We start from the raw sequence: 26,243 nt of genomic DNA on the forward strand, positions 1-26,243 counted from the left end.
AAACGGTCAGCTGAGAAGGTACACAGAGTTCATTAATATTAACAATTGACAATTGAAGGCTCGCTCATTCGGGAACAATTGCAATCAATATATATTTACGCTCATGTGTCGTCGTTCTTTGTTGGAGCGTCGTTCTGTGGAGAATTTTGTCTCTCTCTCTCTCTCTCTCTCTCTCGGTTAGAATGGATCTTTCAAAGCGACATTCATTAATGTCGTCATAGAATGGATGTTTCGTTGGTCTTCGCGTTCGATGATATAATTTACTTAGCTGCAGACTAATAATTAATATCAAAGACTTGTTCTTATTCTGTCGGTATCAATAGTCTAAAAGTTAACCACGTGGTATGGTTCACTTTCAGTAGAGGAATTGGATGGTAAAACCTATTGGCCATGGAGTGGAGGCCTGGTCTGGAGAAATGTAAATCAGGGTGGGTTTTATAGTGACCCTTGAACAGGTTTGTCAAATGATGCCTGGTCCTGTATGTGTCCCTGGGGGCGTGCCTATGACTGAGTTAGACTTGGTTACAGAAATACAATTCTATCACATTAACATCAGTACATAGCATCTCAATGTATTATAAAAGCTTTATCCTTATTAATACATTCTATACAACAATTATGATGCAAGTCTCAAGCTGAGGCTATTATATAAACAGTTTTATGGTAATATGGCTATATTGTCTCTTCTGAGTATCACAAAATTGTACCAAGCGGACCAGTTCGTAGCTGGATTCTTCACCAATCTTCCATACCTTCTCCAGAACACACATGTCGCTCGGTTCTCCAATTCTATGAGTTGGAAGAATTTCCTTTGTCTCTCTATGAAACATGTGGTAGGAGATTCTCCTCTTAGGGTTTTTACAACCCTTTCACACAGGGCCTGGGTTGGGGGGAAGGTCGGTTGGGGAATGGTACAAAGGGGAGGGGGTCAACTGTCCTTCCTGTACCCAAAGAGGCCAACGTCATGACATTGGGGATGGCGAGATACGTCAGCACCTTGGACCTGACGAAGGGGTACTGGCAGGTGCCACTTGCAGCGGCCTCCCAGGAGAAGACTGACTTCTCCACCCGGGGGGGCTATACCACTACCGGGCTCCACGGGGCACCAGCAACCTTTCAGCGACTCATGGACCGCGTCCTGCGGCCACACAGTGAGTATGCAGCTGCTTATCTGGATGACATAATTGAGCACAGTGACAGTTGGGAGTGTCACGGCTCCTCCTCTGCAGTGCAGGGGTGGTTCCTCCTGCAGGCAGAGGAGGGTCGTTAGTGATCGGAGCTGGTGTGATTGGATCCACCTGGGCTCAGGGTATTTAACAAACTGCTCCACTAAACTCTCTCTCTCGCTTGGCTTGCTCTCTCTCTCCCTGCTCCTCCAGGTATGATCCTGTTTTGTTTGTTCCTTTGTTGGTTTATTTAGTTTCCACTCAGTAATGTTTACACACACATATTCACGCATCCATGCACCCTACATACACCCTACATTATGACATTTCCACACCTCATTCCATTTTCTTTGTTTAGAATTAATAGTTTTGTTTTATAATAAAGAACTTTTTGAATTGGCCTATACCGGTTGTTGATGTCCTCTCATTTTTGCCACAGGCTATGAGCCGGCCTGTGACAGGAGTCACATATTTGTAGGTTACAGGCCGTGGTTGATGCGCTAAAAGATTCAGGTCTGACCGCGAACCCCCACAAGTGCAAGCTGGGCTACGCCGAGGTGGAGTACCTGGGCTATCAGATCGGGAGGGGAAATGTGAAACTCCAAGAAAAAAATTGCTCCCATTAGGGGATGGCCTGTAACCCAACCAAGAGGCAGGTGAAGTCATTCCTGGGGTTAGCATGGTACTAGGGTAGATTTGTACCCAACTTTGCCGCAATAGCTTCTCCCTCACAGACTTAACAAAGGCACAACTACACCAGAGGTGGCATTCCAGGCCCTGAAGGATGCGTTATGTTTGCACCCGGTACTCATCATCCCAGACTTCTAAAAAAAACGTTCTGGTCCAAACCTGTCTGACACAGGGGTAGGGGCTGTTTTGTCCCAAGAGTGGGAAGGCGAGGAGCACCCCATCATATATGTCAGCAGGAAGCTCCTCCCGAGGGAGAAGAAATACTTGACTGTCGAGAAGGAGTGCCTCATCGTGAAGTGGGCACTGGACACCCTCAAGTATTACCTCCTCGGGAGGAAGTTCACCTTGATCACTGACCATGCCCCCCTTGTGTGGATGGCAAGAGGTACAGCGATTCTGTCATCCACAGGTCGGGGGCCCAACATGGCAATGCGGACGCCCTATCCAGGAGGGATGCAAACCTAGCCCTGGGGGGGGGGTGTATGCCAGGAGGTCTACCCTGGGGGATGGTATTATGGGGAGGTACATGAGGCGATGTTGGTTCCCTCTGCTGGGAATACGGGAGCTGGGCACCCCGACATGGAAAGCTCTAAGTGGGGGTAATTAGAGGAAAGTGCCAACCAGCCGTGGAGGCCAAATAAAAGGAGCACGGTGGCACACCGCGGGAGAGAACTGGGAAAGACCGACACCAAGCCACAGTAGAGAAGAAGGACCGAGCCAAACCTAAGGGATTTTCTTTGTTATGTTTATTTTCTGTCTTGGTAAAGTTGTTTTTGCAGACTAAAGCCTCTCTGTGTCAATCTCTGCACACTCAACCCAACACACCACGGTTTACCACAACATGCTTCTGTGAAAGTCACCAATTCCGCCACCTGTGCTGATGTCCCTGCAGGTAACATGCCTGTAATGTGTGCGCTGGGAGTCGGGAAGCATGTTCAGGGAGTGAATCATTTAATAAATAAATGAAAACAAAAAACAAGAACAACGCACAGACATGAAACAGAAACAATGAAGCCTGGGGAAGGAACCAAGGGGAGTGACATATATAGGGCAGGTAATCAAGGAGGTGATGGAGTCCAGGTGAGTGTCATGAGGCACTGACACGCGTAACGATGGTGACCGGTGTCGTGGCCGAATTAGTTGGGTAACATAGATAATTAAGATGTTTTATTAATATAATATGCTTATTTGATGTACTTGTCATTAGAAAGTGTCCATTGGACTCTGGTGTTTTTCAGTTGCACGTCTCCCTTAGCTGGGACTCAGACAGTTGGGGCCCAGAGAGGGGAGAGGTCAGACTTGTCTTTTCCTTGTCTCTGTTGCTCTGCAGAATATCAGCAAGAGAGGAGGACAGAATGAAATATTGTCTTTATATGTGAATGTCTCTTTACCTATGCTTAAACCATGGGAAGGGATGGCTGATTAATGGGGAACCAATGACTTGGCTCCACAATGTCTGTGAGCAAGTCACTCCCTCCTTTTGTTTATTGTGGGGAGGTTAATGGCAGTATCTGGACCCTTGTATGTCCTCTCTTAAATCTCACACTTATCCTGTGATAATATATGGCCTAGAGGCTCACTCCCCAGTGAGCCTGTCCAGGAGTAGGGTCAAGAGGGGGTTTGCTTGAGATGGGAGTATCTAGAGTTGACAATTGATATATGCCATTGGATGAAATGGTGTTTTTGTTCAATACCGTACCAGGGAGGGACGGTTCTAAGGAGACCAGATACTGAGCTATACCATTAATCCTGTTGACATAGCAGTTACTGTCTGATGTGTTTTATGAATATCTGTCATACAAAACTTAACCTGTGTGATAATAGGTTGCTTCTTGTGTAAATATTTTCTGTCTGGATTTTAATGATTTGATGGGATATTGTTTTGGGCAAGGTGGGGCAACACCTGGCAAGCACACTGGTTCCATATCCAGTTCCACACCAATGTTTCTTTGTATTCCATATAGCAAGGCTCTGAACTGTAGATCCCTGCAGTTGTCTAATTTGTCACGTAACCTTCCCTTCAGAAATGTTCAATGTAGAGTCAAGTTGCATAATAACATCTAGGCCTAAAATAGGTTGTTCAAATGAGCCTATCCACACCCCTGTATCAATCTTCATCAATCATCATGTATGGATTGCATCAGCTGATGTGTGATTGCCCCATTTTTGGAGGAATATTCTTACAATGAGGGCTTTGCACACTCTTGGCATTCTCTCAACCAGGTTCACCTGGAATGCTTTTCAAACAGTCTTGAAGGAGTTCCCACATATGCTGAGCACTTGTTGGCTTTTTATCCTTTGCTTTGCGTTCCAACTCATCCCAAACATCTCAATTGAGTTGAGGTCGGGTGGTTGTGGGGGCCAGGTCATCTGATGCAGCACTCCATTCCTCTCCTTCTTTGTCAAATAGTCCTTACACTGCCTGGAGGTGTGTTTTGTTCATTGTCCTGTTGAAAAACAAATGATAGTCCCACTAACACAAACCAGATGGGATGGCGTCTCGCTGCAGAGTGCTGTGATAGCCGTGCTGGTTAAGTGTGCCTTGAATTCTAAATAAAGCACAGACAGTGTCACCAACAAAGCACTATCACACCTCCTCCTCCATGCTTCACGGTGGGAGCCACGCTTGCAGAGATCATCTGTTCACCTACAGTACTCTGCGTCTCAAAAAGACACGGTGGTTGGAACAAAAAATCATGTTTTCGGACAGATTTCAGGCCATTGCTCGTGTTTCTTGGCCCAAGAACGTCTCTTGTTTTTATTGCTGTCATTTAGTAGTGGTTTCTTTGCAGAATTTCGACCATGAAGACCTGATTCACGCAGTCTCCTCTGAACATTTGATAGTGAGATGTGTCTGTTACTTGAACTCAGTGAAGCATTTATTTGGGCTGCAATTTCTGAGGCTGGTAACTCTAATGAACTTATCCTCTGCAGCAGAGGTAACTCTGGGTCTTCCTTTCCTATGGCGTTCCTCATGAGAGCCAGTTTCCTCATAGCTGGTTTTTGCGAGTGCACTTGAAGAAACTTTCAGAGTTCTTGACTGACATTCATATGTCTTAAAGTAATGATGGACTGTTGTTTCTCTATGCTTATTTGAACTGTTCTTGTTCTTGGACTTGGTCTTTTACCAAATAGTGCTAACTTCTGTATACCACCCCTACCTTGTCACAACACAACTGATTGGCTCAAATGCATTAAGAAGGAAATAAATTCCACAAATGAACTTTTAACAAGGCACACCTGTTAATTGAAATTCATTCCAACACCTAATGAAGCTGGTTGAGATAATGCCAAGAGTGTTTAAAGTTGTCATCAAGGCAAAGGGTGGCTAATTTGAAGAATCTCAAATATAAAATATATTTGAATTTGTTTAACACTTTTTTGGTTACTACATGATTCCATGTGTTATTTCATAGTTTTGATGTCTTCACTATTATTCTGCAATGTAGAAAATAGTAAAACGAAAGAAAAACCCTGGAATGTGTAGGTGTGTCCAAACTTCTGACTGGTACTGTATGTAGGGTGCCGAAATCCTGTTAAACACCATTATTGCACACAGAGTGAGTCCATGCAACTTATTATGTGACTTATTAAGCACATTTTTACTCCTGAACTTATATAGGATTACCATAAGAAAGGGGTTTAATACTTTTTGACTCAAAACATTTTGGCTTTTCATTATTTCTTAATTAGTAAACATTTCTAACAACGTAATTCCACGTTGACATTATGGTGTGTAGGCCAGTGACACAAAATCAAAATGCATTTTACATTTAGGCTGTAATACAACAAAATCTGGAATAATCAAGGTGTATGAATACTTTCTAACGGCACTGAATATAGACTTAATAGATACTTTTATTTTGAAAAGACACAAATCTAAACTTACCACACAACACTCATATCTTCCCTTGTCCCCCAACATAAATTAGCCTTTGTCCTGGCCTTAAAACCCTTTCAACGGAGATGTTCCATTAAGAATAAGGACTCAAGGACTGGGCTTAATCAAGGACTGGGCTTAATCAAGGACTAGGCTTAATCAAGGACTAGCCTCTTCAGCGTCTCATCCCGTCAGCGGGATCAAAATCCAGCGAAAAATCATATCGCCAATTAGCATTAAAAAAAAATCATAATAAAAAAATAAATAATAATAATATATATATTTTTTTTTAATAGATACACCTCTCCTGAATCGACCCACGTCGTCCGATTTCAAAAAGGTTTTACAGGAAAAGCAAATCATTAGATTATGTTAGATGAGTCCATCGTAAAAAGCAGCTTCATAGCCATTTTCCGACCAACCACTTGCATCACATATAATCAAAAAACAGCTAAATGCAGCACTAACCTTTTACAAACTTCATCAGATGGCACCCCTAGGACATCATGTTATACAATGCATGCATTCTTTTGTTCAATAAAGGTCATATTTATATATAAAAATAGCATTTTACATCTCTGTCTGACGTTGAATAAATAATTTCCCCTCAAATGCGTCCCGGTAAACAATGCTACATTTCCCAAAATTACTATCCTATAACGATTTTTTAAATTTATATTGTCAATCTAACATTTATAGATGAATGTCTCTTGAGAACACCTGTCATACCAGATTTTAAATTAACTTTACTGGGTAATCACACTTTGCGATAAAAGGAGATGCGATACTCAGAAAATGAGCTAATATACAGAGCTCGGCGCCATCTTGGAAACAACCGCATGTCACATCTCATCTTGTATAATATTGTCAATAATCGCCTACCTTTAGTTGTCTTCATCAGAAAGCATCCCAGGTCCACAACAGATGTATTTTCGGTCAAAAAGTCCATACTTCACGTTCCATTAGCCTGCTGTTGGTAGCGCGTCCTATGGCTCTCTCCAAGCGCAGGGCTGAAGTTCCGGATAAAATGAGATTCTCCCGCCTGTAGGTTCGTTCAAACATGTCAAACGTTGTAAAACATTCATCTTCAGGGCCTGTAACACCAAGAGAGCCAATAAGATTCGAGGGGGATGATTTCATGGCCTTTAAAACCGTTTCCAAAGGTGGGGGCAGACATGGCCGCCGGCGTCATAATGGTGATGGCCCATCCCCTGTGACCAATTTCCAACTCGTCTCATTCACTGAGTTTTGACTCTATAAGGCTCAAACCACTGTGAAAAGACTGGCGACATCTAGTGGAAGCAATAGGAAGTGCTCACTGAACCATGGTTAACGGTGTTATTTATAGGGAAAGATGAGAAGTCGAGTCCACAATTCAGAATTCCACTTCCTGTTTCAATCGGTCTCGGGGTTTTGACTGCCATTTGAGTTCTGTTATACTCACAGACACCATTCAAACAGTTTTAGAAACTTTAGAGTGTTTTCTATCCATATATAATAAGTATATGCATGCCCTAGCTTCTGAGTTTGATTAGTAGGCCGTTGAAAATGGGAACGATTTTTTTTCAAAATGCGCTGTGGCATTAGGGTATCCTCAAGAGGCTTAATCAAGGACTAGGTTTAATCAAGGATTAGACTTAATCTGGGTCTGGGAAAACAGGCCAAAAATATAGGCACCATCTTATCTCCAGTTCTAAATGATTGCATGTTCTGAAACAAGCACCCTGTCTGTGGTGAATTCCTCTCGGATGCTGTATTTTACCACAGTATCATTCCATCTCCACTGTCCACCTGTCAGTCACACCCTTATTTGTCAGTCACACCCTTATCTGTCAGTCACACCCTTACCCGTCAGTCACACAATTTTCTATGAGTAAGCCCCAAACCAAAACTAAGTGCCTTTGTGCCAAGCTTGTCACGAGTCAGGAAGGCAGTCAAATTCCATGTGAACGTTTAATCACGTAATTAGGCTTCTCCAAGCTCTGATGCTGCTGATGGTCATTAGTAGCCTACCAAACTTGCTAACTACCTGGTACTCAGCACTCTATTGTCCCTCTAATCACTCTGACATAAATGCAAATGTGATCGAAAATCTAATCAAACACTTCATGAGCTGATGTTGCGCAACATTTCTATATGCTATGCAATACGCGAGAAAACAGAGTGATGGCCTCTACTAAAAAGAGGGTAACAACAGCTTTCTATAGACTAGGCCTACTATATTTATTTCTCAACTTTCCTAATATTAAGCACATTGTTTATCTTTACAACAGGAGTACAGCCTACCTGGCTGGCAACAAAATTAACCACAGGAAAAGCGTCCTCCTTTCGCTATTTAAGTGCATAAATGACATGTATATTTTTCCCGCTGCCTCTGTTTCTATACGGTTGCATGATAATGGTCCACTCTAAATCCCAAAGATTTTACACATATAGTATTTAGTATGTGTAAAGACAAGATTAAATCAAGAATAGTCTGATGGGTGACAATATTAGCCTATCACTTGTGAATAATATATTATCACTTGTGAATTTTTGTATTTACCCTTTATGTAGGCAATTCAGTTTCCAGTTTGGGGAAGATCATTTTCAAAATAAAAATGCACCTTTATGATAAAAGCATTACATGCATAATAGCATTTGCAGTCACTTTTGATAATGGTGTTTTCCCGCTAATGGAACATTCACGCTTATAGACTACTGCCATGTGTGCATTGCTGCGCTTATAATGTGAAGAAATTGACTAGTACTTTATCAACATTTTAAGATAAACGTTCTGATCTGTTGAGTCAGACACATTGTGTATTTATTTTGTATGCTAGTGGTTGTATTAATTTGGGATCTATTGCACCCCACAACTGTCCCAGACTATGTTTGAAATATTTATTTCTTGCACAGAATAGAATAGGTTGACTTTTGTGCTATGGAGGATAGTAGATTGACATAGGCTAGTGCTTTTGCTGTTCATTAGGCCTGCTTGTTGGCTGACGAAAAGTACATTTGGATGTTCCAAAGATCTGCATCAGCCAGGAGATGCTAAATGTGTTTATATTAATTACTGGTAAATTATCATGAGACCGACAGTTATTTGCTTGACAATCACCAGCTGACAAAATTTTGCGACCGCCACAGCCCTATTCACACCCCTGGACTTTTTCACATTTTGTTGTGTTACAGCCTAAATTTCAAAATTGATTCAATTGAGATTGTGTGTCACTGTCCTACACACAATATCCCATAATGTCAAAGTGGAATTATGTTGAAAAATATATATATAATCTTTAACAAATTAATTACAAATGAAAAGATGAAATGTCTTGAGTAAATAAGTATTCAACCCCTTTGTTATGGCGTGCCTAAGTACGTTCAGGAGCAAAGATGGGTTTAACAAGTCACATAATAAGTTTCATGGTCTCACTCTGTGTGCAATAATAGTGTTTAACATGATTTTTGAATGAATACCTAATTTCTGTACCCCACACATACAATTATCAGTAAGGTCCCTCAGTCGAGCAGCGCATTTCAAACACAGATTTAACCACAAAGACCAGGAAGGTTTTCCAATGCTTCACAAAGAAAAAAAAAACTGACAAGATTTGAAAATATCTTTCAATAGATTTGCAAACATTTCTAAAAACATGTTTTCACTTTGTCATCAGTATTGTGTGTAGATGGGTGAGAGAAAAAATATCAATTTAATCCATTCTGAATTCAGGCAGTAACAACAAAATGGGAATAAGTTAAGGGGTATGAATACTTTCTGAAGGCACTGTAGTATAGTGGTGACTGTCTCATGCTACTGTATCATACAGAGGCATTCATATCAGGCTTTACCTGTGTGCTTAGTCACTGTTTGGAGACAGAACACTGTGGAGTGGAGGCTAGAACTCTAGAACTCAACTCTGAACCTCCAAACCACTTCCACTGCATGTTTTCATTGTTCCCCTCTAATCAGGGACTGATGTGGGTGCAATTCATTATCAGGTAGAACAGAAAACCAGTAGGCTCTGGACCTCGTAGGGTAAGAGTTGAGTAGCCCTGCTCTATAATATATATATATATATATATATATATATATATATATATATATATATATATATAGAATCTATACTCTGCATTCTTCAGGTGGTCATGTTGACAAGACGTTCTGTATACATCAGCCAAACTGTCACGTCCTGGCCAGTATAAGGGTTAATTGTTATTGTAGTTTGGTCAGGACGTGGCAGAGGGTATTTGTTTTATGTGGTTCAGGGTGGTGTGTTGGTAAGAGGGCGTTTGATTTAGTATTTCCGGGTTTTTGGTTTATGATCTATGTTTATGTAATTCTATGTTGAGTCTAGTGTGTCTGTTTCTATGTTTGGGTTCATTGGGGTTGGGACTCTCAATTGAAGGCAGGTGTTGTCTATTTGCCTTTGATTGAGAGTCCCATATATGAGGGTGTGTTTGTCTGTGGTGGGAGATTGTTCTTGGATTGCTGTGGTGCCTTTAAGGCTGTCATTTTGTCGGTCATCGTTTTGTTTATTTTTTGTATACGTGTTTGTTTGGTTTTTCCTTCTTTTCCGGTAAATAAAGAAGATGAGTATACACATACCTGCTGCGTTTTGGTCCGCCATTTCTAACGACGAGCGTGACACAAACTCAAGAGGGACAGTCTGTCATGGGATTGAAACTCAAATGCGTTGTCAGGTGGAATCCAATCCATGTCACCATACAGCCATTAGATAGTGACATACACTGTAGAGATCGACAGCATTGACAGGAAAGTATGCGGCGGCACTGTTGTTGTTTCAGTACTACTGTACTGTGATTTGAGTGTCCGCACTGAGATTAGAAGGTTGGGAGTTCGATCCCAGCAGAGTTATATCAAAGACTGTAAAAATGGGGCCCGGTGCGTCTCTGCTTGGCACTCAGCATTAGGAGATAGATAAGCCACTCCTTGACCCGTCCCTCCAGGATTTTGACATTCTGCATAAAACTGTCTGATCATGTCAACACATTTTTTTCCTGTTAGCAAATTTCTGTAACAAATTGAACCATGTTTTTTGCCAATTGTCATGCAAAATGTCAGATTTGCAACAGCAAATATAACAAAGAATGACGCGAAATCCTGGAGGGACTACTTGTCATGCCAAACATGTACAGAGTGGAATGTTAGCACAAACAGACTGGACTTTCCAAGCTAGAAATGTTCTGTTTCAATATGAGTTGATGCAGGGCGTGTTATGTTGGCAAACCACTGATTGTATTGAGTCAGCAACACCTGGCTCACTGGGACAGGTATTTCTTTTAATAGAAACGGTTGTGAATTGGGAATTATTGCAGTCAAGGCGTGTCATGTTGGTTAAGAGGCAATTTAATCAGCACAGGCCTTTTTCATGAGAGAATCACTCATATGTCTGGAATTTGTAGGCCTACCTGGGTCGAGTTCGTTAGGGCAAAGAATTATAACTAAAATATAGGACCACAATGAATGTAAGTGTTTTTTATATAATGGTACACATTTAGTACACCATGATATTAAGAAAGTTACCTTTAGTGATGAAGCTCTCCACCATTTCATTTAGATTTTGGCGGTCCAGCTCCTGAACAACCTCATCTCAGGGCAATTCATATGATTTGGGAGGGTTTTCTGTACCCCCCATTTAGTGTAATATGTAACGATTTATCATGCAGACACAATCCACTCTCTTTTAATTGGTCATCCATGAATTTCTGGAAAATGGGTCAAAATTCTCTTTCAGGATCAGTGGTAAAATTCTATGTCCATGTGGGCTGTGTTATGTAGGTAAAACCTGTCGTTGTCTCAAAAAGAGAAATAGTGACCATAAACGTTATATCAGGAGAAACGACCACAATCATAACATTTCCACCTTTTAGATTTTGTGGCATAGAGAAAGTGAAGATATCAGACAGGGGAGGTGAATGTTTTGGGATTTTCACCCTCCAGACATTATTCCCTAAAGGTCTTAATGATGAAATGCACATGCATGTTATGTTGTCAATGTGAACAGGAACTAATGTCACCCCTTCAGATAACTGATGTTTTGTCTTGCACTGTAACAAATGCTTTATGAAAACTAACTTGATATGTCTATGTCCTCATTGTGGTTATACAGACGTGTTTAATGCGTTTTCCGTACGCACTTTATTAAAGTACTCATGAAATACACATTGTCTATATCCTCATTGTGGTTATACAGACGTGTTTAATGCGTTTTACGTACGCACTTTATTAAAGTACTCATGAAATACACATTGTTATATTTGGTAACATATGCATATTTTCCCTCAAACGATTTCTACATCTGGGTGAAAATGAAAAACAATCTCAAAAGCTCTAACAAAAACCTTGAGGCAAATACAAAAAGCTTAATAAAGAGCAGTGATAATAGAGAGCAGTGATAATAGAGAGTAGTGAGAGTAGTGATAATAGAGAGTAGTGGTACTAGAGAGTAGTGACGCTGCGAGAGGTGTGGTACTAGAGAGTAGTGATAATAGAGAGTAGTGATAGAGAGTAGTGGTACTAAAGAGTAGTGAAAATAGAGAGCAGTAATACTAAAGAGTAGTGATACTAGAGAGCAGTAATACCAGAGACTAGTGATACTAGAGAGTAGTGATAATAGAGATGCTAGAGAGTAGTGATAGTAGAGAGCATTGATACTAGAGTATTTTGATCGTAAAGAGCAGTAATAATAGAGAGTAGTGAGACTGGACAGCATTGATACTAGAGAGTAGTGATACTTGTGATATTAGAGAGTAGTGATACTAGAGTGCAGTGATACAAGAGAGTGGTGATACTAGAGAGTAGTGGTACTAGAGAGTAGTGATTCTAGTCTGCTAAATGACTAACATGTAAGTCTCTCTGGATAAGAGTGTCTGCTAAATGACTAACATGTAAGTCTCTCTGGATAAGAGTGTCTGCTAAATGACTAACATGTAAGTCTCTCTGGATAAGAGTGTCTGCTAAATGACTAACATGTAAGTCTCTCTGGATAAGAGTGTCTGCTAAATGACTAACATGTAAATTGGAAATGTAAATCAGGCCAATGTAAGAGATTAGCAGAGATAAGTTCAAGATATGTAGAATTACTTTAACTCACAACTTTATTTTCCCTTTCGTTTTAGGTTATTATGAAAAGGATTTTAGCCTTTGTTTCCCAGTTCATTAAAACCAGTTACACCTGTCATAAAGAGAGCATGTCCAGGGTGAGTGACAAAGGAAACGACGTTGGCATCTGCTCTGACGTTCCTCCTGAATGGATGGCGTGTCTGAGAAGGTATAAAGGTTTGGAGGTTGGATGCTGTGGGTTAAATAGGTAGAGAGGAATCCTCCAGAGAGATCCAGGCATCATGTCCCCCTCCACACCGGTGTTGCTGCATCTGCTGCTACTGGTCTCCCTGGCTTCAGCAGGACACTTCTATGGAGGCACCATGTCCTTCACCCCCAAAGGGAGGAACGCTGACGGAACGTTCAAGGTGAGAGATATTCAGGAGATCAGGGGATCATTGGCTGCGTTTACACAGGCAATCTGATCTGATTGGTCAAAAGACTATTTAGTGGCAAAAGATCAGAATTTGGCTGCTTGCGTAAACGCAGCATTAGAGAGCCAATTGTTCAGCCATCCAAGTCATTGACTGTTCTCTCAAGCTGTACGAAAGCACAGAGTCCGCGACCAAAAGGCTCCTTAACAGCTTCTAACACCAATGACTGCTGAACCATTAATCACATGACTACCAGGACTATTTACATTTACCTTCTTTTATTACTATTTACTATATGTTTTGTCACTGACTCTCTTGCAGACAGGCTGGACGCTAACCACACACACACACACACACACACACCTTCACACTCTTCACATATGCTGCTACTATCTGTTTATTATCAATGCATAGTCACTTTATCCCTAATACCTACATGTACATATTACCTCAATTACCTCGACTACCCCGTACCCCTGCACATTGACTCAGTACCGGTACTTCCTGTATATAGCCTCGTTATTGTTATTTTATTGGGTTACTATTTTTCCTTTAGTTAATTTAGTAAATTGATCTTACTTTTTTAAATTCTGCGTTGTTGGTTAAGGGCTCGTCACTCAGCATTTCACCGTAAGGACTACTACACCTGTTACCTTCGGCGCACGTGACAAATGTTGAATCACGTCTATTCCAATACAATTCATTGTAATACGGTATATTAATGAGAGTGATTGCAATAATTGTGAATTTAGATCAATAATATTCAATCACCATTTATTGTTTTATTTAGCATATGAGTATTTATGTTTTAATTCATGGAATGCAAAGTTTTGTTCTTATTAAATTATTGAGACATAAGAGGCTATAGAATAAATACATTTGAGATTTATTAAGCTTTGGCATCAATGGAAAATTAGCACCTGGAATTTTCACAAGGGAATAAAAGAAAACAAACACTATTTCAAATAATTATTTTCTTAGTGTGTTTGTTTTTCCATTTGTTATGTTTATTTCAGTCTGAAAATAACAGGTGAACATGTTTCACTGGTCTAAACCCTTAGCAAATTTGGTGCATGTGTAGGACAGAGACGTTTAAAGGAGCGGAACAAGGCGCAGCGTGTGTTGAGTTCCACATCTTTATTAAAAGTGAAACTTCTGAACAAAAACTATAAACAAGCACCGAAACGTGAAGTAACGTAGTGCAACAAGCACATACACAAACAATATCCCACAAATGCACGTGGGAACAGGAACACCTTAAGTATGATCCCCAATTAGAGACAACGATAATCAGCTGCCTCTAATTGGGAACCATACTCAAACCCAAACATAGAAATATATTGACTAGAACACCCCCTAGTCACGCCCTGACCTACAACACCATAGAGAACCAAGGGCTCTCTATGGTCAGGGCGTGACAGGAACCATTGTGCACCGATTCTGTCATCGCAGTAAGTTAGTGGATTTCTGGCGCTCTATCCATACAGCCACTCAGATAATATTAGACATGGAGTTAGAACAATCTCCAAGCCGTTACCTCCTTAATTACATGCCAGATGCCACGCTTGACTCAGACAAGCTAAGGTTGCTGCTGATAACAATTTCCTACTTTGCAGATAAATGTATTCTTGTTGGGGAAAAAATGACAAACCACCCACTTTTCAATCGTGGTTAAAACAGGTTGCAGACGTCTTGCCATTAAAGAAATTAACAATAGATTTATAGAACCGTGGATTCAAATGTGTGAAAGAATGGTCCTCCCTGTTGTCCTTTATTGAGACAAGCTCTTAAACATTACATTTATTTGTATCCTCAATTGTACACAAGGTCCAACCGAAGAAGAAGTCCCAGCGAGTACCATTCTTTCACGCGTATAATGTTGTCTATGAAAATATATAGAATTCCACGCCAACCACTTGGCTGTAAAACAACCCCACTTCATCCAAGATGTAGCTGCTGCTGATTGGTTTGTTTGAGTATTTTCTATGTAGAGTATGTATTACCCATTTCTCTTTTCCTGTTTGTCTTTATCGTTAATATCAGAATATTAAAAATGCTAAACATTTATATGGCGCAAATCTCCAACTGCAGTGAGTGAGTGCTAATCTGTTATCATCTGCCAGTTATCACAGATCAAATGCTATCTCAGTCTCTGTTGGAAATATTGACATGATTCTGGTGAGACTGAAACAATTGTTCTGCCAAAGCTGTTTCAAAACATCAGTTTAATTAGGCTTCATCAGTCAAATGATGTTTTATTGACCCATTACGATGTGACTTTCTGTTCCCCAGGTGGATTTCCGCTACAAGAATACCCATGATTGGTGTGATTACGAGGGCTGGTATTGTTCCACAGGGAACTGCGGCTCTTCTGTCAAAGATGTCAGAGGCACAATTGACAGCAGCAGCAGAGGACGGAGTGGTTACAACAACCAGTGGTGTGAAACTGAAACTGTTGAGACCAAAGATATCCCCAGTGATAAACCTTTTCAATTGCTGTAAGTTTGTTATGAAATACATCTACTCAATTTATTGAACACACATTCTGCACAATGACTCATGTTAAACTCACATCTGGTATAATGGGTTTAACTATACTGTTAAAACCTACTTCTACAAGGTAGACTCCCCTCTGAGTTTTTTTTCAAAGACCGTGACAAAGACCCCTGGTAAAGGACATTGCTATGGTGGGTTTAATAACATTCCAGCCCAAGTGACCACTTATCGAATTATGTTTTGTTATTGTAACAGACAGAACAGCTGCTGTTGGATCCCCACAGTAAACGGTCTTCTATCTTGGAGCCTGGAAACACAAGTGGATCTGGGAACAAGATCTGATACTGGTGAACCCAACAGATCTCCAGTCACAGCCATTCTTCCTTTCATACGGTAACAACTTTCTGACTACCTATACATTACCTCTCTGAACCGATCAGTTATTTTATATACAACATAGGTTATTGAAATCCTAATTAGACAAATTCCTACTTTTGGCTGGTGGTAAGGAGGCGCAAGTATCAAACTCAAGTTAGTTCGCAATTTCGTTACGTAAAAAATAGCGCAATAGCATTTTCCAGCCCTGACATCAGCAATTTACCTGTTTAACTTCAGCTCACTTGTGTTAAAGTGGGCGAGGTGGCTATATTTCAGGTGTGTCCAGGGGCAGCCCCCACACCGGTCCGTTCTTTTGGCATGTCCATGTCCAGACTGCAATTTACAGTTAGCCTTGCCCCTATATCAGTGCACATGCTATAGCCTATGTTCATTTCCATACTGAAGCAATACAATTAGAACAATGTGGACTGTAAACATGTTCAACATACTGTTTTCTGCAAACATGGATCAGGCTATTTAACTAATGAGGCTGTAACGGACTAACATTCTAACTGGAGTTGATGACAACGCAATAAATATATAAAATACCGTAAATACACAACTTGAAGCAACCACATGTTTAGCCATGGAACACGTTCTGATTGGCCAGTGAGGGGTCAAGCCTCGACACACCCACAACTGGTTTATTCATGGACTTGCCTAGTTAAATAAAGGTTAAATAAATTACATAAATACAAATCAAGGCCCAGCCCCTTTTGCACCACTGCCAGCAACTGCGCCTAAAATTGTGGTGGTGAAAATAGCAAAAATATTTCTGACGCGCCTCCGAACCTGTAGCTCTCCTGCCAGCTCTTAGACTGATCGCTGTGTTAGGTTTGTTAAAATAGAGCCCTTAGAGTTTACTCATTTCATATGTCGTATTTCTGACTCATGTCATTGTAGTGTTCCCCAGAACTGTCAGAGGTCCTACAACCTCATGGCCTTTGACCCTGACGGTGATCGTGTCAGATGCAGATACGGATTGGTCAGACCTGAGTGCGATAGGTGTGACCAGCCTTCAGGTTTCTACCTGGATCAGGTTGGTGTGGGCAGTTATTTTCAACACCTTGAAACTCATGTGATTGTTGATATACTCCACGATGTACTGGGCTGTCACGTTGAGACCAAAACATTACAACATAAACCACAACTCATTTGTATTCAATCTATATGGGATTACACAATATTGCATATTGTCTTTGGTCTTAACCAGCTATTCCATTTGTGTTCTAACCTCTTCACTGTTAGGACTCTTGCTCCTTACAATACGGCTACACTTCAACGAGTGGCGTCTACGGGTTTGAGCTAGTTGTAGAGGACTTTCCTAACCAACACATCACCCTGTCCTACACCGATGGCTCTACCGCCTCCCCCTGGCCCACTACCACCAACACCTGGGCCAGGTGGCCCACTACCGCCTCCCCCTTGCCCACTACCACCAACACCTGGGCCAGGTGGCCCACTACCACCACCCCCTGGTCCTCTACCACTTCCACCACAGAAAGCCTGTATTCCTCCACTGCTCCCCTCAGCAAACTCCCTCTGCATTTCTCTCTTCTGGGTGAGAGACTCCTCTTCTGATGGTTAACAATGCATTGGATTTTTTTATGTCTTGAACCTTTATTTAACTGGTCAAGTCAGTTAAGAACAAATTCTTATTTAAAAAGATAGTTAACCCACTGTTCCCCGATAGGCTATCTTGTTCAGGGGCAGAACGACAGATTTTTACCTTGTCAGCTCGGGGATTAAACCCAGCAACCTGCTGGTTACTAACCCAACGCTCTAACCACTAGGCTACCTGCTGGTTACTAGTCCAACGCTCTAACCACTAGGCTACCTGCTGGTTACTAACCCAACGCTCTAACCACTAGGCTACCTGCTGGTTACTAACCCAACGCTCTAACCACTAGGCTACCTGCTGGTTACTAACCCAACGCTCTAACCACTAAGCTACCTGCTGGTTACTAACCCAACGCTCTAACCACTAGGCTACCTGCTGGTTACTAACCCAACACTCTAACCACTAGGCTACCTGCTGGTTACTAACCCAACGCTCTAACCACTAGGTTACCTGCTGGTTACTAACCCAACGCTCTAACCACTAGGTTACCTGCTGGTTACTAACCCAACACTCTAACCACTAGGCTACCTGCTGGTTACTAACCCAACGCTCTAACCACTAGGCTACGTGCTGGTTACTAGTCCAACGCTCTAACCACTAGGCTACCTGCTGGTTACTAGTCCAACGCTCTAACCACTAGGCTACCTGCTGGTTACTAGTCCAACGCTCTAACCACTAGGCTACCTGCTGCCCCCTGGATGGAGGGTTGGACATATTTATTCTTTAAACAACATCAAACATGGCATTTATTTGTGAAGCATTGGCCTTTACTTGTGTATGTTTGTGTTCTTTTCCACTTCAGTGGACTCTATTGTTCCGTCCTGTGATGAGGGTATGTACCTGCCCAGGTTCGTGCAGCCAACACCACACAACGGAGAACATCTCCACGCCGAGGTCAACAAAGAGCTGGAGTTCAGGGTCAAAGCCGAAGCTACACACTCAACGTAAGAGACAACATCCATGATAGTCTATGCTACAGTATTATACACAGGATTATATTTCTAGTGCATGATAGTCTATGCTACAGTATTATACACAGGATTATATTTCTAGTGCATGATAGTCTATGCTACAGTATTATACACAGGATTATATTTCTAGTGCATGATAGTCTATGCTACAGTATTATACACAGAATTATTTCTCTAGTGCATGCACTCCTGGTTTTAACCTGTCATCCTGGCTGTAACAGTCCGTCCTGGCTGTGACAGTGCGGTCCTGTCTGTGACAGTGCGGTCCTGTCTGTGACAGTGCGGTCCTGTCTGTGACAGTGCGGTCCTGTCTGTGACAGTGCGGTCCTGTCTGTGAGAGTGCGGACCTGTCTGTGACAGGTCATCTTGTCTGTGACAGTGCGGTCCTGTCTGTGACAGTGCGGTCCTGTCTGTGACAGTGCGGCCCTGTCTGTGACAGGTCATCTTGTCTGTGACAGTGCGGTCCTGTCTGTGACAGGTCATCTTGTCTGTGACAGGTCATCTTGTCTGTGACAGGTCATCTTGTCTGTGACAGTGCGGTCCTGTCTGTGACAGTGCGGTCCTGTCTGTGACAGTGCGGTCCTGTCTGTGACAGGTCATCTTGTCTGTGAGAGTGCAGTCCTGTCTGTGACAGTGCGGTCCTGTCTGTGACAGGTCATCTTGTCTGTGACAGTGCGGTCCTGTCTGTGACAGTGCGGTCCTGTCTGTGACAGGTCATCTTGTCTGTGACAGGTCATCTTGTCTGTGACAGGTCATCTTGTCTGTGACAGTGCGGTCCTGTCTGTGACAGTGCGGTCCTGTCTGTGACAGTGCGGCCCTGTCTGTGACAGGTCATCTTGTCTGTGACAGTGCGGTCCTGTCTGTGACAGTGCGGTCCTGTCTGTGACAGGTCATCTTGTCTGTGACAGGTCATCTTGTCTGTGACAGGTATTCTTGTCTGTGACAGTGCGGTCCTGTCTGTGACAGTGCGGTCCTGTCTGTGACAGTGCGGTCCTGTCTGTGACAGGTCATCTTGTCTGTGACAGTGCGGCCCTGTCTGTGACAGTGCGGCCCTGTCTGTGACAGTGCGGCCCTGTCTGTGACAGTGCGGCCCTGTCTGTTACAGTGCGGCCCTGTCTGTTACAGTGCGGCCCTGTCTGTTACAGTGCGGCCCTGTCTGTTACAGTGCGGCCCTGTCTGTTACAGTGCGGCCCTGTCTGTGACAGTGCGGCCCTGTCTGTAACAGGTCGTCTTGTCTGTGACAGGTCATCTTGTCTCTGACAGTGCGGTCCTGTCTGTGACAGTGCGGTCCTGTCTGTGACAGTGCGGTCCTGTCTGTGACAGTGCGGTCCTGTCTGTGACAGTGCGGTCCTGTCTGTGACAGGTCATCTTGTCTGTAACAGGTCATCTTGTCTGTGACAGTGCAATCCTGTCTGTGACAGTGCGGTCCTGTCTGTGACAGGTCGGTCCTGTCTGTGACAGTGCGGTCCTGTCTGTGACAGTGCGGTCCTGTCTGTAACAGGTCATCTTGTCTGTGACAGTGCGGTCCTGTCTGTAACAGGTCATCTTGTCTGTGACAGTGCGGTCCTGTCGGTGACAGTGCGGTCCTGTCGGTGACAGTGCGGTCCTGTCGGTGACAGTGCGTCCCTGTCGGGTGACAGTGCGTCCCTGTCGGTGACAGTGCGTCCCTGTCGGTGACAGTGCGTCCCTGTCGGTGACAGTGCGTCCCTGTCGGTGACAGTGCGGCCCTGTCGGTGACAGGTCATCCTGTCTGTGACAGTGCAGTCCTGTCTGTGACAGTGCAGTCCTGTCTGTAACAGGTCATCCTGTCTGTAACAGTGCAGTCCTGTCTGTGACAGGTCATCCTGTCTGTGACAGTGCAGTCCTGTCTGTAACAGTGCAGTCCTGTCTGTAACAGGTCATCCTGTCTGTAACAGTGCAGTCCTGTCTGTGACAGGTCATCCTGTCTGTAACAGGTCATCCTGTCTGTAGCAGTGCAGTCCTGTCTGTAACAGGTCAGTCCTGTCTGTGACAGTGCAGTCCTGTCTGTGACAGTGCAGTCCTGTCTGTAACAGGTCATCCTGTCTGTAACAGGTCATCCTGTCTGTGACAGTGCAGTCCTGGCTAAAACCTGTATCACCTGTGGTACTTTGTAACTATTTCAGTGATTACAAATATTTTCTTCCACAATCAATGATTTGGCTTAAGGCAGCCTAGTGTATAAATCCACCAAAAGGTCTAAGAAAACCAAAGGTTTTCCATTTAAGAGTAAATGTATTTTCTGTGATTAATTTGGATTGGTGCGGTTGTCTCTCTGCTAAGTGGGAATGCTTGTGACGTCCGACTCTGAGTCACCCACACAAGTTGCGATTTAAAATGGTTAAGGTAAGGGTTGTGGTTTAAGTTAGGGTAGTGGTTAAGGTTAGGATTCAGGTTTGGGTCGTCCAAGGATCCCACCTAGCATTTACCTTGTTCATTTTGCCTCCTTTCTAGGGTTAATGATGTCATTGTCAGTGGACCTCTGAACATCACCAATCACATGACTACCCAGGGGGAGTTTGTCATCCGGTGGACACCCATCCGGGACAATCTGGGGGAGTATTTCCCCATTTGCTTCATCACTGAGGGGCTATCTGGGTAGGTCTTATGTTTTATAATGCTAGAAACATCACCAGAACTGCTCTTCTACTTCCTGTACGTTCTGCTACATCCTGTACCTTCTATTACTTCCCTCTGGAGTTTCCTCTTTTTATGATATTTAATTTCCCAACGTACATGAGAGAGAGAGAGACTAATAATACATGTAATAATAATATTGTGCCGTTGTTCACCGTGATCTTCTCTAATACTTTCAGATCTAGTGTTTATCAATCTGAGATGAGATGTGTTGTGGTGGAGGTCGGACGCAGAAAGGGTTTGTACATTCTTCCACCATCAATATGCTGTGCTGTGTGATTGGACAATATGCTGTGGTGTGTGATTGGACAATATGCTGTGGTGTGTGATTGGACAATATGCTGTGGTGTGTGATTGGACAATATGCTGTGGTGTGTGATTGGACAATATGCCGTGGTGTGTGATTGGACAATATGCCGTGGTGTGTGATTGGACAATATGCCGTGGTGTGTTATTGGACAATATGCCGTGGTGTGTTATTGGACAATATGCCGTGGTGTGTGATTGGACAATATACTGTGGCATGTGACTGGACAATATGCTGTGGCATGTGACTGGACAATATGCTGTGGTGTGTGATTGGACAATATGCTGTGGCGTGTGACTGGACAATATGCTGTGGCGTGTGACTGGACAATATGCTGTGGCGTGTGATTGGACAATATGCTGTGGCGTGTGATTGGACAATATGCTGTGGTGTGTGATTGGACAATATGCTGTGCTGTGTGATTGGACAATATGCTGTGGCGTGTGATTGGACAATATGCTGTGGCGTGGGATTGTATAATTGTGCACTTTGATAACAGATGAAGCTGTGAATACTGTATGATACATACTACACCTAGACAACACATCTGAAATCACCAAACATGAAGGAAAGATAAAAATGAAACTCGAAATGACCCCAACCAACTCAAATCGTGGTTCACAGCCGGATTGTTTTGTTAAGATATGTATGCAAAAGATAGGAAGAAATACAACAATAACCAAATGTCTCCTGTGACAGTCAAAGCCAAGGTGGTGTGTGATGAGACCAAGATGACGGTAGAAGTGGAGAAGTCCTCTGTTACTGGAATTCACGAGGACCATCTCCGCCTCAACGATCCCAGTAACTCTGCCTGCGACCTGCAACGCTTCTCTAACAACACCCACATCATTGGAGTCATCCCCCTCAATGCCTGTGGCACTCAGATAGAGGTGAGGCCTCCGAGATGTGAAATATTACAGTGGGATGACACATGTACAGTATTCCTCTTTGTGTGCGACCCATTCACTCCTGGGTGTTTGTCTGCGTTCTCTATATTGAACCTGGTTCGAGGGGATATTCACCCCAAGGCACCAGCTAGGCTGACAGATCTTGAATTGGTTTCCTCAGAGAAACGGTCAAGATGTAGTGTTTTGGTGAGGGGTGGCTTCATGCTGCCTGTGGGAAGATCTGCCCTCAGAACAGTTTCGCATCAAAAGAGAAACCAACATCTTGTTGATGTGTGTAAAGTTCAGTGCTGGCAGTGCCCACAAATGTAACTGTCTAGATGATTTTCCTCTCCATCTCTCTCAATCCAGGAGGACGATGACAACCTCATCTTCAAGAACGAAATCACCACCTTCGACAACCCCAACGACATCATCACCAGGCACCACCAGGTGGAGATCCAGTTCTACTGCCAGTACGCCAAACGTGGCAATGTGTCCCTGGGCTTCACTGCACACAGGGACAGCATCACGGTGGTGGAGAAAGGCTTCGGCACGTTCACCTACCAGTTTGAGTTCTACCAGACCAGCCAGTTCACCAATATGGTGGATCCCCGTGACTACCCGTTAGACGTGGTGGTGAAGCAGATGCTCTACATGGACATTGAGGCCGTGTCCACTGTGAACAACACTGAGCTCTTCGTGGAGTCCTGCAGAGCGGCGCCGTACGACAACCCCAACTACCACCCCACCTACCCCATCATAGAAAACGGGTGAGACTGATCACACAGATTCAGATCAGCTTTATTAGCACGAGTGGCAAGGCTACTGTTGGTAAAGCAAAGTGAGATAAAGACATCAACAATAACATTCAACATAATAATAATAATAATAGTAAACACTGAGGCATTCATCAACCTCATGGTGGACACCTGTCAGTGCTGTGAGATGAGTGATAGATGCTGGGGATTATTCTAGACTAAAATATTGTTTTACTGCACTTACTGTATGTACTTTACATATTTACTCTACTCTAGGTTTTAACTGTATGTTTTTTTACCAGGTGCATTGTGGACGAGACGGTTCAAATCTTCTCACCCCGTCACCAGAGGCATTTCCAGTTCGGAATGGAAGCTTTCAAATTCATCGGAATGCATGACCAGGTAAATGGGGACAGATTGCTGGATCATTCAAGGGTCATATCAAGGGTGATATCTTCTCTGTTCAGTGACCTTTGAACCCTCTGGCTATAGGTGTACATCAGCTGTTCAGTGACCTTTGAACCCTCTGGCTATAGGTGTATATCAGCTGTTCAGTGATCCTGTGTGAGGCTGGGAACCCCAACACCCGGTGTGCCCAGGGCTGCGTCAACTCCACCTCCCCCCAGCCTGCTGGCCACCACCACCGCAAGAGAGAGGCCGCCATGCAAACGGCCAAACACCACATCTCCCAGGGTCCTTTGCGCCTGAGAAGGAGTTCAGAGAGCTCAGGTAAGCTAACCCTGAGGGTAACGGCTGTAGCCATTGCTAGAATTCAAACGTTGTACTCCAAGTTATTGAAGATACAGTATATTACAGAAGTTGAGTTGGTGAATCATGGCACTTGCAACGCCAGGGTTGTGGGTTCAAATCCCACGGGAGACCATTAAGAAAAAAATACATGAAGATGTATGCTCTCACTAGTGTAAGTTGCTGTGGATAAGAGTGTCTGCTAAATGACTACACATTTAGGAAGGACCTCTACAGTGGAATGTACAACAAGAAATAGCATCTCTGTATAAAAAGGTGTTTGTGTGTTTTCTTGTCTTTCCAGTGACCAACATGAACATGGGGTTGATGGTTGGGTGTATCGTAGCAGCCGTTGCCATGCTGTGCGGAGTGATGCTCTACAAGGACAAAACATCAGGCGTTAAATACCAGCCCCTGACAACATTTGAGACTTAGTCCGATGGCAGCCATCCTTTCACGTATAGCCTGCATTCTAGAAAGAAGGATGGTGGGAAATATACAACATTTGAAAAGTAGTCTCTGACTTTTACAATGAAATGTCTCTTGGGATCAATACAAGAATATGCATTAATCCGTGAACGTACTTAGCGGTAACTCCAATTATAACATGTGTCTTGGCTGACCAGGTGAAAAGTTCTTAATAGCCACTCGAGCACCAGTAGGATTGCAAGTGTTTATATATCACAGGAAGCTGCTGAGGGGAGCACAGCTCATAATGTCTGGAATGGAGTGAATTGAGCAAATGGTATTTGATACCATTCTACTAATTTCACTCCAGCCATTTCCATGGACCTGTGATCCCAATTAAGGTGCCACCAACCTCCTGTAATATATATATATTTACTGTAGCCTAGCCTATATGCATGTGACCCATATAGTGCCCTCTAGTGTACACATGAGGTGTAATATACAAAGACAGAACAGCTATAAACCAGACAACAACCGTAGAGGTTAGGCCCAAATGTCTCCTACAACTTGTTTGACCAGTTTAACTCCTGCTTCTTCTTATGATCTGTATTGTGATGTGGGGATAGTCATGTAATACTGGGATGTACTCTGAAATACCGCTGTCACGTTCTGGAAAGCTTTCTATATAGGCCAGGGTCTGTTGAATCAGGGATCAATTATATTTATTTGTTGTGATTGTGTTACATCAAAATGGGACCTTGGTTAAAATAAATGTTTAGTCTATATGATGTAATGATTTACTGTAAAATTGTCCTTTCAAATGAATGAATGTATGTGTATTAATTTAGCCATTATGTTTTGCACATTAAACATTAAAATGCAATGTAAATAGCATCTTTGTGTATCTAAAGTAGTGTGTATGATTCTTCCTGGATCCACTGCAAACAAATGCCACTTGTTCCTCCTCACGTGATCCAACATGGCTGCCCTGTTACATGTGGCCATCAGTGGAGCAGGAGTGTTTTGATTAACATACTGCACGATCCACCATGGCTGCCCTGTTACATGTGGACATCAGGGGAGCAGGAGTGTTTTGATTAACATACTGCATGATCCAACATGGCTGCCCTGTTACATGTGGACATCAGGGGAGCAGGAGTGTTTTGATTAACATACTGCATGATCCAACATGGCTGCCCTGTTACATGTGGACATCAGGGGAGCAGGAGTGTTTTGTTTAACATACTGCATGATCCAACATGGCTGCCCTGTTACATGTGGACATCAGGGGAGCAGGAGTGCTTTAATTCACATTCTGCTGAGGAAATGTAGACCTATAGGCATAATGCAAAGAAATAATGTATAGATTTCTTTTAAATGAGTGAATTCCTTGTTGTATACACAATTCATCTTGAAGCTGCCATGTGTACTGGAATAAAACTCAACTCTAAATAAGTTGACACCAGTGGAGGCTGCTGAGGGGAGGACAGCTCATAATAATGTCTTGAACGGAGCGAATGGAATGGCATCAAACTCAAGGAAACCATGGAAACCATGTGTTTGATGCATTTGACACCATTCCATCTCCAGTCATTATCAGGAGCTTGTCCTCCCCAATTAAGGCGCCACCAACCTCCTGTGGTTGACACAGTTCAGTGTTGAATACAAGTGGGTCATTCTTGGGCTGGGTAATATTTCAGTCCTTCTGACTTTTTTATATTATATTTCAAGTATTGGGTCACCAAAATACAATTTAAAAAAAATGTGTATATAAATTTAAATGTCCAGTATAATTAA

At 42.9% G+C, this 26,243-nt stretch overlaps 1 protein-coding gene across 1 annotated transcript; it reads left to right on the forward strand.

Moving 5' to 3' along the window:
• Nucleotides 1-12,958: 12,958 nt before the first annotated feature.
• LOC106587907 (uncharacterized) lies at nt 12,959-24,513 on the forward strand. Its single transcript, XM_014176566.2, has 13 exons — nt 12,959-13,212; nt 15,511-15,716; nt 15,970-16,107; nt 16,996-17,131; nt 17,341-17,653; nt 18,516-18,657; nt 21,157-21,300; nt 21,519-21,577; nt 22,346-22,536; nt 22,903-23,303; nt 23,594-23,693; nt 23,828-24,020; nt 24,343-24,513. The coding sequence occupies exons 1-13, from the start codon at nt 13,087-13,089 to the stop codon at nt 24,471-24,473; spliced, it is 2,280 nt and encodes a 759-aa protein (XP_014032041.2). The 5' UTR covers nt 12,959-13,086; the 3' UTR covers nt 24,474-24,513.
• The last annotated feature ends 1,730 nt before the right edge of the window (nt 24,514-26,243 follow it).

This window comes from Salmo salar, chromosome ssa11 (genome assembly GCF_905237065.1).
Source record: "Salmo salar chromosome ssa11, Ssal_v3.1, whole genome shotgun sequence".
Taxonomy (NCBI): Eukaryota; Metazoa; Chordata; class Actinopteri; order Salmoniformes; family Salmonidae; genus Salmo; species Salmo salar.

Coding starts and splice junctions, on each gene's coding strand:
- LOC106587907 (XM_014176566.2), top strand. CDS start 13,087: ATGTCCCCCTCCACACCGGTGTTGCTGCATCTGCTGCTACTGGTCTCC. Junction 23,304..23,593: donor TACCCCATCATAGAAAACGG/GTGAGACTGATC, acceptor TTTTTTTACCAG/GTGCATTGTGGACGAGACGG. Junction 23,694..23,827: donor TCATCGGAATGCATGACCAG/GTAAATGGGGAC, acceptor CTCTGGCTATAG/GTGTATATCAGCTGTTCAGT.